The following is a 12,959-nucleotide window of genomic DNA, read 5'->3' as shown; positions in this document are numbered from 1 at the left end:
TTTGCTTCATTTTTTTCCAGTTAGGGTACATTGTTCGGCTCCTTCATTGGCTTGTACATGTGGTGGAGAGCTGATGGAGGGTAATGATAGGATTGTGACAAGTGAGTCATTGCATGAACCAGTGTGTGAAAATGATGAAACTTTGAGGGAAGAAAACATTCCAAACAATGATAAACCAAAGATCTCTGGTAATGATGGATTTAATGAAGTTATCATGGGAAATGGTGGCTCTGAGAAAAAGAGTGAGAAACCTTCATATAAGGTAGTCTTTACTGATATTTCAATGCCAGTTTGCCCTGAGTTGGCTTGTTTTGAGAGCAGGTTCGAAATGATAGAAGTTTTAGAGTGTTCTAATGGAAGTGGAAGGACCATAATCCATGGAGATAAACGAAATGCTAGAGATGGTGGAGGAGTTGCTCACGAACATGAAGATGGTAGGAGCCCTTCTGACAGTTTGGAAACCCTAACCTTGTCTCCTAATGAGGATATGTTTAAAGTTGTTAGAGCATGGTAGAGCCGGTTAAGAAATATTGCCATATTCTTTGTTTGTTTAGATTGCTAATGCTTTGCCTTCACGTAAATTTCTTGATGATTGGTTAAATTTTGTGTGGGGAAATTTTTTTGGTTTACATGTTAACTTTTGTAGAATGATTCAAAAGGGGTTCTTCGTTATTTATTTAAAAACCCATAATATGCAGGAAAGCATATTAAAAAAGGGTTTTTGGAATGTTGGTCATTCTTTATTTAGAGCATATCCATGGTCATCTAATGGTAATTTTGAAGAAGATATAAAATGATCCATGCCAAACTAGGTAGAAATTAAGAATCTCCAAGCTAAATTTTGGCCATTTGTTTCTCACATCTTGAAACCCTTAAGGTCAGTTTTACATATTGAAGAGTCTAGGGTTACTCTCCCTCATTTAAATGTGCATGTTCTTGTGGCCTTGGACCCCGATGTGATTTTTCTTGATATTATCTCTTTAAAATTAGAAGAAGAAAAATCATCTTTGGAGGTTTCTCTGTTAGGTAATTTACATGCATGTTTTCATTGTAAACTTAATGGTCATATTAAGAAAAATTGGCTGACTCGTAATATGCATTTTGAGAAAGCTAAGGTGAAAGTTGATAATACCAAAAAAAAACAATCCTGAAGAGGGTTAATATTGTTGAAGTATTGGACAAGGATGGTTTACCATCTACTCCAAAGGAAAAATTGGATAGCGATGCATCTAACCAGTCCATGTTGTCAAAAGTTTCTTCTGAAGCTAACTCATTGGAATGTGGTGGATTTGTTTCTTTAGATAATCCTTTATATGATAAAGAGTTTGAGGAGATACGAGCTATACAAGCTGGTCATAGTCTTGGTGAAGTTCATCCCATGGCTTGTGTTGTTATAACCCCAGAAGTGGTTGAGATTAGTCTTGGTGAGATCCCTGCCAGATTGAATGCTCAACAACTTGCCATCAGATCGATTAAATAAAAGGCACATGCTATTAAAAGTAAGGTTAGTATCCCTAAGGAGATCAGTTCTCCCTCACTTGTGATTCAAAAGACTTTAGATGCAGAGTCGAGAGGGGGGGGTGGAACAATTCACTGATGTTGTTAAAAGAAAAAGAAAAACATACGAGAAAAGATCGATTCTGGTAGTTCTGGTGGTAAGAATGTCATCCCGAACTATTTCAATAGGCTCTATAAGGCTTTGAAGACTCCCTCTATTCAACCCCCTTCATTATGATTGATTGGAATGTTAGAGGACTAGAAAAGACTGATAGGAAATATATTGTGAGAAATTTTTGTAATAAATTAAAAGATAAGGATATCATATGTCTATAAGAAATTAAAGTTGTCGGTTTTCAAGCATCTTGTATAAATAAATTTTTACGAGATAAAGTTGTAGTGTTTCATTCTGAGAATGAGAAAGGCAAAGGTGGAGTGGCCATGTTAATTGGTCCCAATTGGGCTGAATCCATCCTACAACATGGATGCTCAAGATGTCAAAGGGCACTTTGGGTGACATTTAAATACGAGGAGGATATAATTGGGGTATGCAACATTTATGCCCCAAATGATTATAGAGAAAGAGTTGTGTTATGGGATTGGTGTTCATCTAACCTACCTAAAGCATTATTTGTAGGAGACTTTAACATGGTGGAAGCTGGATGTGATAAACAAGGAGGTCTAAAACATCACTGGAAAGGCAATGAGCACTTTTTTGGGTATAAATTTAGAAGATGTTTTAATTTCATTGATCCCTTGGAGAATAATAGGGAGAACTTTAATGACATTTAGTTCACTTGGTGCAATAATCAAGGGGGCCAGAATAGAGTATACTATAGATTGGATAGGATATGTTGTGACTCTTCTTTTTTCTCCTTTCAAACTAAAGAGGGTTATTCTCCTATTATTGTGTCACCTGCTGCAATGTCAGATCATTCTCCTATTTTTGCAAGGATACTGATAAATAAGGATGATAACGTTAATACAATGAGTAACAAAGGCAAAGTTTTTTAAGTTAAATACCTCTTTGTTGAAAGACCTTGATCATGAAGAGGCTATTAGAATGGTGACTTTTATCTAAATTGTGTAATCAACCTATAAGACTAGTTAAATAGTGATGCCATGTAGTGGAATCGTGTAAAAAAACTTATCAGATTATTAGGAAAAAAATAGCCAAAGATAAAAATGAAGAAGAGAGTGACCTTCAATTCAAATTAAATGAAGTTGAATTTGCCCTTCAAAATTGTCTAGATGACCCAGTGTTGCTGAGGAATTTGGTTTTCATTAAGCATAAATTAGATTTTCTTCATAGATATAAGATCCAAAGGCTAAGGGTTCAGGCAAGAATGAATTGGCTTAGAGATGGAGATATAGGGTTAAAATATTTTTTCAACATCATTAGAGCAAAACATAAGGCAGAGAAGATTGAGGATATTCAGATAGAGGGTGGTAAAACTAATGGTCCAAAGGTTATTAAGGAAGCATTTTTCAATTTTTACTCTAAATTGTTCTCTTTGGAATTTGATCAAGACTAGCATAAAGAATTGGATAAATGTTTAAAGATGATCCCTAAGAAGGTCTCTGATAGTGAAAGTGATAAGTTGAGTAGAAAAATCTCTTTAGAAGAGATTCAAGAGGCTATCAAAGCTATGGCTAATGAAAAATCTCCAAGAATGGATGGACTACCTATTGAATTCTATAAGGATAATCTAGATTGGATTGGGGAAGAGCTTATGCTTTTTCATAATGATGCCTTTGATAATGGTTCTCTGGGCATTAATGTGAATAGAGGAGTCATTAAATTGCTTACTAAAGTTGGGGATATATCCTTAGTCAAGAATTGGAGACCCATCACCCTGCTTAATTTATCATATAAAATCATTGCTAAGTTGCTAGCAAGGAGGATTGCAAAAAAATTACTAAAAACATTGTTTTAGTCACTCAAACTAGTTTATAAAAGGAAGATATATCTTGGAGAACCTTATCACCAGTTGGGAAGCTATGAATTGGGCTAAGGCTAGTAGGTAGGATGTGGCTATGATCCTCCTTGATTTTGAGAAGGCTTATGATAGAGTTGAGTAGCCTTTTGTTATTGGAATTTTGAAAGCTTTTGGCTTTCCCCATTATTTTTGCAAATGGATTGAAATTTTGTTTAAAGATTCATCCATTGTTATTGAGATAAATGGGGAATTTTCAAAACCTATTATTCTTCAGAGATCTATCAGACAAGGATGTCCTATTGCACCCTCCTTATTTGTGATAGTTGTTGATGCCCCGTTCTACATTCTAAGGGATGCTTCTCTAGGGCATCCTGTTAAGGGCATCACCCTTCCTAATGCAGAAGAATTGATCAATGCTCAGTTTGCAGATGACATTGCTCTTTTTTTGGAACTATCTGAAGATAACTTTTCTGTGGCTCTTAACAATCTTTTTTTTTGCATTGTTTCTAGAGCCAAAGTGGCCCCCCATAAGTCATATGTTATGGGTTGGAAGGAGATGCCTCCTAACTGATTGTCTAAGATGGGATGGAATTGGACTGGACCTAACACTATTACTAGATATTTGGGTATTCCATTTTCCCTAGAACCTTCATTTGCTGATATGTGGGAGTGGATGTTCAACAAGATTACTCACTCCCTTTCATTGGTTGGAGAGTTAAGGTTGTGCAAAAGGACCTTTCTTCCCATCATATCTTCTTTGCTTCGGCTTTGTTGTTTACTAAAGCTTAGTTTGGTATGCTTAAAAAATTTCTTAGAGACTTTTTATGGTCGGATGGCTTGGGATCCAAGAAGAGACATTGTGTTAAGTAGGAGTGGTGCTACCTTCCCAAACAACTAGGGGGATTGGGGATTAAAGGTATTAGAATTCAAGGTATTGCTCTTGTAGCCAAATGAATTTTCAAAGCATTTTGGGGGAATGAACATTGGAAGGTTCTTGTGAGAAACAATGTTGAAAGGTTTGATATTAAAAAAAGGGTAAACATTGGGCTAACATTCCATTTTGGGATCTTATCATGGGAGACTTTAAGATGAAGATGTTTGGATCTAAAGTGTTCACCTCCCTGTGGTCTGCATGGTCACAAGTAAGGGAGCTTATCTCCTATAGGAATGCCACTAGGGGACCTCCTAATTATAGTGTTACTAACAGATCAATCTAGCGGGGATTGTATTTGAAAGATAAGCCTCTTGCTCTTACTTAGAGTTGCTTAGCTAAAAAATGGAATGAAAAGAGTATTTCTTTGATCAGTGACTTAATGGTTAATAATAGGATTGGGTCATGGGATGAGATATCCAAGCAATTTGACATCCCCAATTCTCAAAGGAAGACATATATTCTTTTGACCAATTTTTTATGCAAGGAGAAAGGTGGAAAGTTCATGGATAGCAATACTTTTATCAAAAATGTAAAATGGAATGATGGCACTGGTATTGGCAACACCTCTATTAAGTAGATTTATGATATGTTTAAAGTTGATCAATCTGTGTTACAACATATAGCCAATTGTTGGGGTCTTGGTTGTCCTTTCTCAAACTAGCATTTTTCCTTTGATTATTTTTGGAAGGGTCCATGTGAGCCTAAGGTTATTAGATGGTTGTTTTTTATTAAGAAGCTTGTTGTTGGGTTAGTCTTGTCATCCATTAATGTTGAGTTTGTGACTGGCAATCTGTGTAATAGATATGAGAGTTTTGAGCATTTTTATTTTTTAGTGTATTTATGCATCTAAAGTTTGGGCCATTTTCTTTGGCTATCCTATTGATTAGAAAAACAATACTGGTTTTTCTTGGTGTGAAATTTTGGCTATCTATGTGAGATCTTATGACTTATCTCTTAACAAATTTTAGTTTGCTCTTACTAGTGAAGTACTATGGTTTCTTTGGAAGGAAAGGAACAAGGAGATATTTCAAAACATGAGAAGGTGCCCTACTGAGTTTAACCTTACTCATACATTTTCACATCATGTCATATGTTTCTTTTTGCTTGGAGATTACAAAGTCTAGATTCATGAAGCTCATGCATGATGCAGTGCTACTGATTTACAAAGATGAAGTTATGCTACATAATACATTGAGAGATACCAAAGTTTCATTACACAAACATAAATTGAGGAGTTTAACAGTCTCCTGGAGAAATGTCATTTGGATTCTGATATGGAGACAAATACATGTTTTGGATCCACATCAACACATGTTGATAATATTGAACAACCAAAAATGAATATCAAAAATTATAGTTCTCTAGTGCTTTTATTGTTTATTGAGGAGTTCTTTTGTATCTTATACAGTTCTCGGTGTTCATCTTAGAAACATGTACAGTCCTATAGTTGGTTTAACTCCTCCCTCCATTTTTGTATAGTATTGAGGGTTGGTTTTTTTTAAATAGACAAGTTTTTTGGGATGTTGTATAAAAATTTTCAATAAAAAAATTAAAAAAATTATATTTAATAGGGGAAGCAATAGAAATATAAATCTAGATATATTAAGTGATATATTTAGAGGTAGAAATGAAATATATATAAGGGTATAGAGAGATGGGGAGATAGAGAAAGGGAGAGATGGATGAATGTAGAGAGGAAAAAGTTGTGTTTGTGTGTGTGCACGTGAGAGAGAGAGAGAGAGAGAGAGAGAGAGAGAGAGAGATCAAACATAAATAAGTAGAAATATACAAATAGATAATAACATGGGGAGAGAAGTGGGAGAGAAAAATAGTGGGGAAAGATGAATAGAATGTTGAAGGATGAGATAAAAATGATATATAGAGAGATGTATATTGAGATGTAAAGGTAGAAATAGATGATGTTAAATAGTTCTTGACAACACTACATATAATTCATTTACTTTGTTAATAATCAATTATGTTTTCTTTATATTCAGTGATATACCTCCTTTTATGATGAGTGAGAGATATTTAAAATATGATATTCTTTAATAAAATAGAAAATATGATATCTCTTAAATAGTTATAGAAAGATCTAGCTAGAGATATAGGGGTAGATAGAGCTAGAGAGGGGTGAATAGTTAGAGAGGCAGACAAAGTTATAGAAATAGCTCATGAGAGAGACAAAGAGGTATTCTCAAAGAGTAATGTCATTTTCCTCTATCTACCTCTCTCCTCTTTATATATTTTTTCATAGTCAATATTCAATATATCTTCGGCGTACCTATTGCACACCAAGGTGTGATTGCTAGTTTTACAATTGTTTCAAATATGAACTAAATATAGACTACAGGATTTTTGGAATAAAAAACCATTCTTCTTTGTGATGATTTACAGATTTGTGCAATAAAATTGATGCATAAGCGCTTGAATTCTAACAAACAATATACCAAATTAAGTAGCTGTTCTGCACTTTAGATGTACAATTATTTCTTATTTGGATAAAAAATCGTTTTCAAATGATAGTTATCCATTTAATCTTCTTATATGGTACCCAACAACTTCCATTAAACACATGTTGGAGCTAATATAAAAATAGTATATTCAAGCAACAAACATGCTCTCTGTACATGCCAGCCAAGATTCCCTGGCTAAAAAGAACAAACAAATTTTAACCGTCATAATGAGTGGATCATAATTAATGCAGAACAGTCCATGTCTTCCGAAACCCGAGGATTATCCAGCATTACACATTAGCAAAGTAAAATGGGAATCTTTTTTTAGATAATGCATCAAGAAAGCTAGCAGCATAATTTGCTGTGCCAACCAATAGAAGAATCATGTGTATGAGACAATTTGATAAATAATATCAACATGATGCACAAGTGAAATGTGCAATGTACGGGTAGATATTATACACAAAGCCATTCAATTTTCCTCAAAATATACAAACTCCAAGCAGATACAAAGGTCACACTCTCACAATTAGGGGCATCTGTGAATGCTGTCATAAGCTTCTTTCCCAAAATATCCATGCCTTTTTTGGGTCCACTCTCATAGCTTTGGGATTTTGAATACAGAGATAGCAAGCCTGCAAATAATTCTGCATTCCAAAGTCACAAATTTAAATAAATGAATGGTTAGCAAGCGTATAATGACTCCTGTTAGAATATGTCGTCCCTTCCATGTAGACAAACACAATTTGCTGAGAAAGTCTGTGAGCTCCATCCATCCAAATGTGTACAGGTACTGTCCCTGAAAAATGGAAACAGCCCCTCTCAAGCAAGTTGAGGATTAACATCCAGCAATTCAGCAAATATCATCAAACATGTTGGTTTATCCTGGTGTTGTGCTTCACGTTTCTAATGAAACATTAAAGAGTCTTGAGACAAAGGGTAACAAGGCTGCAAGCAATGCTTTCGGGCATTCTTCGTGGGGTAAATGTCCACACCCAGATATTGCAACTAATCTCTGCAATGCAAATACCAGCTGTGTCAATAACAATGTGGAACACTTGAACTTTTAGATATACAAATCAATAAATGCAATCTCAAGACTATCAAAAGTTGTAACAGGCTCGATTTTGATTTACTTACAGAGTTAGGAAGCTTTGATGCTAAAGCATGAGCCGATTTAAGTGGAACTAAAATATCTTCTGCGCCAGCAGCTATCAACACTGGCAATTTTTTTGTTGCTCTCAATAATTCTGCAGCATTTTGAGCAGAAAGAACAGCTCTAGAGGACAACTTGCCAACTTCTCTAAGTGCTCGATCCCATCCTTCAATACATAATGGTGCCTGTAATAAAACCAACATAATAAAATTTATCATTTTCCCAACAACAAATGAATCCTTCTTGATCTGAAAGGTTAAATATTTTCAACTGTAATATGTACGGTTTCAGTTTAAATGTAGAAAGTTGTGTACCTTGTACAAATCCAGAACATCTGATGTTAGTTTTGTTGCATCAAACCAAGCACGGCGATTCGCAACTTGGCTTATCTCAGTGCGCAAAAGAGGACGCAACATTTGCTGTCCAAGAGATGTGTGCAGCAAAATCCTTGCAAATGCTGGCACAACTTCTCGAGTTAGACTCACACTAACAAGGACCACCCCCTTGACCTCTATCTGCATCATCCAAGATTCCAAAGTGTGAACTAGTTAGAAATATTGTTTGTGCATTGGTAAAATATGAGAGCCCAACTGACCATCTATCAAACCTCACCTGTTTATTGGGGGTACGTGATCTTTCAGCTGCCATTAGTGCAAGCAATCCCCCATCATCATGACCCACAAGCACAACTGAAGAAAAACCCATCTCTCGACAAAAAGAAAACAGCAGATTGACCTGCCAAAGGCAAAAAAGTTACAGATTAAGCTTTGAAAGAGATTACATCATCCCAGCTTATGGAACAAAGAGATACCTGTCCTTAACTAAAACACCATACAAGGTTCCAGCACAAAATACCTAGCTTTGTTGTATTATATATATTGCTAAATGGTTACAGTTAAGAAGCTCAAAGAAAAAATAAACTCAAAGTTAAGAGGTCACTACTTTCATAAAAAACAAAGCAATAAATGCATCAAAATCACCACTCTTGCTTATAATAGAGTCTATGACTAAAGGCTTTAAATCACTGCGTGAACCAAGCATTTAAGGCAACACAAGAAACAAAAAGAACACATTTTAAAGAGGGCAAGACAGTCAGGTTTTTGGTGTTCACCTGAGTATTAAGTTCATACGGGTTAGACATTTTCTTTTCTTCCCATTCTGCCCTGCCAGGCCGAGAAGTTAATCCCCAACCAGGCCGATCAAATGCCACAACAGGTTGTCCGGTTTGTCTGGCTAAGGGACCCATAATATGCCTCCATGAAAAAACACCTCCCCCAAACCCATGTATCAAGATTATACCATCAGTGCCATTCTTTTGTTGCCCAGCCTTCATATCTACTCCTCCGGGCCTTTCATACTCTTCCAGATTCAATTCAGGCATATTCTGAGCAAATCCAGAATGTTCATTAAAATCCGGATTCCATAATTTATCTACATCCACTGTCACGGAGCCACCTAATAGTGGAGTGCAAAGGGATGCATTTGTCATATTGTTGCTGTAGCTCCTGGGTAGAGGGCTACTTTTTGAAGGAAAGGCAAACGTATTGTCAATCCTAAGCCTTCCTGGGGTAACACACTGATTTCGACCATGGTTACCCTGAAAAGACCTATAAATGGGCGAGTCAGCAAATGAGCCTCCATTCACAATTTTATAATGAACAAGAAGACCTTCAAACTGAACAAAAAGACTGTCAGCGTCAGCAAGCATTCTGGCAGGCAGGTCCTTCTCCTCATAAATGAGTCGTCTCTTTTCATCAGAATCAATTTTAGAAGAACTTTTACTAGAATTTGGGGTTGGGGAGCGAGGTACCTTCTGGTATCCATTAAAAACCGTTTTGCATGACAAAACCTGCCAAACCCCAAAAAAATGCCAATCAGGTAAATCATAAGACAACAATATGAATAAACTTTAAACGCATCATAAATTGCTATCAAGTTAATCAAGATTTAGTTTCTAACTGCTTGCTTCGATTGAAAATCAACTTACACTTTCTGAATCAACTCGATGGAAAACAAGCTTCCGTCGGGCTCTACAGCTTGCCCTGTATGCTACAACAATATGCCCAAGTGCCAACACCATAGATGACAAGAACATTACAGGCATGCCCCATGACTGCTTCAAATGTAGGCTTCCGGCTCCAGAAGAGGGACTCTGCAATGCATCATTTTCATGGAATAAAAGTGCTTTAACTGTTAGGACCACGGCCGACACCAACGCACAGACTGTGGCAGTACCAAGATAAGGTCCATGGGAGAGGGCTGGAATGTCACAAAAAGCATAAACACCTGGAAAATTTGAAACAATATAAAGATTTATTAATCAGCTAATATTGATGCACTTTATCATGTGCTCCCTTTAGATGAAGCTTATAAGAGTGTAAAACCTAGGTTTTTTTGGGTCTATCCGGCCCCAGGGAAGCAAACAAAGGAACTCATTTTTTGCCATGTTGTAGCAACCTTCAAACATCATTCTACATTGTGCATACTACGTTTATTATGGACAATCCCGCAGAAGATTCGGCCCATAAACCTAAGAAAAAGTTTTGCCTGGATCATCCACTATATAAAATAATATTTTTTAAGTTCTAGCAACGAACTTGCAGGTATAGCTTCGAGTGTGTTGATTACTGTTATCATTTGCAATTAAGAATGTTCACAAAAAGATCCAGCCTCAGAAAACCGAAAAACTAAAAACAACGGAGTTTCATTTCTGTGTTCAAAACACAGCTAATAACACATTTCTATTCAAACGATCAAATCTGCTCATTTCTGTGCTTATCACCCCCGCCCCAAAACGAAAAATTAAGCGACTAGAATTATTACTGTACAGACTAAAGTTTATTTGTTCTCTTTTCTAACGGACTAATCAAATCAGCATTTGGTCCTCAAAATGGGCTCCGAAATGTTCAGTTTTTTTTAGCAGAATACAAAAAGAAATCAATTGTGAGGACTTGCAGGAGAAACGCCGAGACAAACTTACAGATTATAATGATGGACCGAATCAGAGAAATGAGAGGAATGTCGACCAAAGAAGAACGAAAACTGTAGGTATTCCAGTCCATCTTCAATCCATGGCATGATTTGAAAACCCTAAGCAAAACAGACGGAACAATAATGTCCAGTATAGCCACAAAAATCGGCGCTGAAACAACCAGAAGAGATCCCAGCATTATCACCATAAAGAAAACAGTTCGAATCCCCCTGCGAACACCTTCCAAACTTCCCCTTCCTGAACCCATGTCTGATGACTACAAAACAAAATCCTTACCCTTCTACGACTGAAAATCCAAAGTCAAAGATTTAACCTAAAGTTCCTCACAGCACCTTCACCAAGAAAAGCTTTAATCCCAAATCTCTTTGGAGGACCTCGGTTCCACAATTTAGCACAACAATCAAAGCCTTGTCTGTTCAAGAACCCTGGGGAAAAATGTCCTTATATTTCAACCCTGTGCCAGGCCGTCTTTCTAGAAATTCAACTGCGAGAATACAAATTTCAGCGATCTACGAGATAGCTTGCTTCTATCCTCCGTATTCCTTCAAGACGATCCAAAACAATATGCATCACGTTTACCGCAAACAAAGCCTACATCAAACAAAAAAGGGATCCCGTCTAGATACAAGAAGACTCCTACTCGCGCACACACTCCTCTCTCGTTCCTTTCGCTTTCATCTTCTACTCGTCGAACGTTCCAGCCCAAAACACAAGGCAGACTCTACACCACGCCACCAACGCAGGTTCGAAACGCGTAAAATACCTTGACCGGCTGACAAACATCGCTTAGGCCGGCCAAATTCCCCACTTGTAAGCAAGGTAGAAACATCAACAATAAAACGCGAATCCTACTCGTATGCCATGAATCTTAACATTTTCTCGAATTTATTAAACAAAGCCTTCAACTATGCTCCTCCGGGGGTCCCAGGAGACGTTTCAAAACCCTTTTCCAACCATTTCGGCCCGAAATTTCACCTCACCCTGTCAGAGACAGCATTCGAAGCCTCAAAATCAAACCTTTAACGCCATTTTTACTTTTCTCGAGGTCACCAGTTCCAATCCCCACACGGTACAAATCCGACATTGTAACCTTTGCCTATCTTTTTAACCGTGCTATTCATTTTACCTCTCGTACTAAAAATACTCCCTCTCCTGAGATTCTCTGTAACTTATCCTGTCCGAGGTTAAAATAAATCCCGTTTTCACCACTGCTCTTACTTTAACCCGGCGGTGAATATATAAACATCCCTGGGTAATTAACTCAACATTTTTATTGCGGTTAATGACGGCTGAAGACTGATTATTTTTAAGCATTTGGCGGCGGTAAACGGTAAAGGTGATTGTTACGGGTCAAACGGCACGGGCGGGCAGGCGGGCGAGCTGCCCGAGGGGGTGACCGTTTGCTTTCATAACTCTCCACGTGAACGGCGGTCAGGCAACGTCGCTATCGGCGTACAGATTCTTAACGGTTTTGTGGGGCCCGCCGTTAGACTATTAAAATAATAATTAAAAAAGTAGTGCTTCTGGAGCACATGCATTGGATTGCCTTCCTGTATAATGACGGGGCAACAGCTACATAGGTTAGGGCATTCTGTTTTTCTAAGATAATTTTATATTGGGTTATTATTATTATTATTATTATTTTTGACTGATAATTCTATGTTCGGGGAGTACTATTTTTTAATGATACTTTTATGTTTGGTTATTATTATTATTATTATTTTTTTTTTTCCAAAGACAATTCAATGAATTACTATTTTTTAATGATAATTTTATGCTTGGAGATTAGTATTGTTTTGTAATGTTAATTTTTTGTTGGCCGTCCAAAGTATAAGTTAAGGGCATGGTTGACCAGTGGCAAATGAGATAAGTTCGTAGGGCCACTTGTTCTCCCTAAAGTGTTGTCATTCTTGGTCACTTCATTATCATCTCCCTTTGTTTCCCCCTCTTTTTCTTCAAACATAAAATATGCTCCAACCACCAC

The 12,959-nt window shown here is 36.9% G+C and overlaps 1 protein-coding gene across 1 annotated transcript; it reads right to left on the bottom strand.

Moving 5' to 3' along the window:
* Positions 1 to 7,129: 7,129 nt before the first annotated feature.
* On the bottom strand, positions 7,130 to 12,117 carry LOC149556295 (uncharacterized). Its single transcript, XM_089830510.1, has 7 exons — positions 10,964 to 12,117; positions 9,971 to 10,269; positions 9,095 to 9,832; positions 8,596 to 8,718; positions 8,298 to 8,498; positions 7,968 to 8,168; positions 7,130 to 7,842 (listed from the first exon to the last, which is right to left on the bottom strand). Exons 1-7 carry the CDS (start codon positions 11,220 to 11,222, stop codon positions 7,726 to 7,728), a joined length of 1,938 nt encoding a protein of 645 aa, XP_089686636.1. The 5' UTR covers positions 11,223 to 12,117; the 3' UTR covers positions 7,130 to 7,725.
* Between the last annotated feature and the right edge of the window lie 842 nt (positions 12,118 to 12,959).

Source organism: Cupressus sempervirens, chromosome 5 (genome assembly GCF_028749045.1).
Source record: "Cupressus sempervirens isolate cs-2001-9-10 chromosome 5, ASM2874904v1, whole genome shotgun sequence".
In the NCBI taxonomy this organism is placed as follows: Eukaryota; Viridiplantae; Streptophyta; class Pinopsida; order Cupressales; family Cupressaceae; genus Cupressus; species Cupressus sempervirens.
The sequence above is the reverse complement of the archived record's forward strand: the minus strand, read 5'-3'. Positions and strand labels throughout refer to the sequence as shown.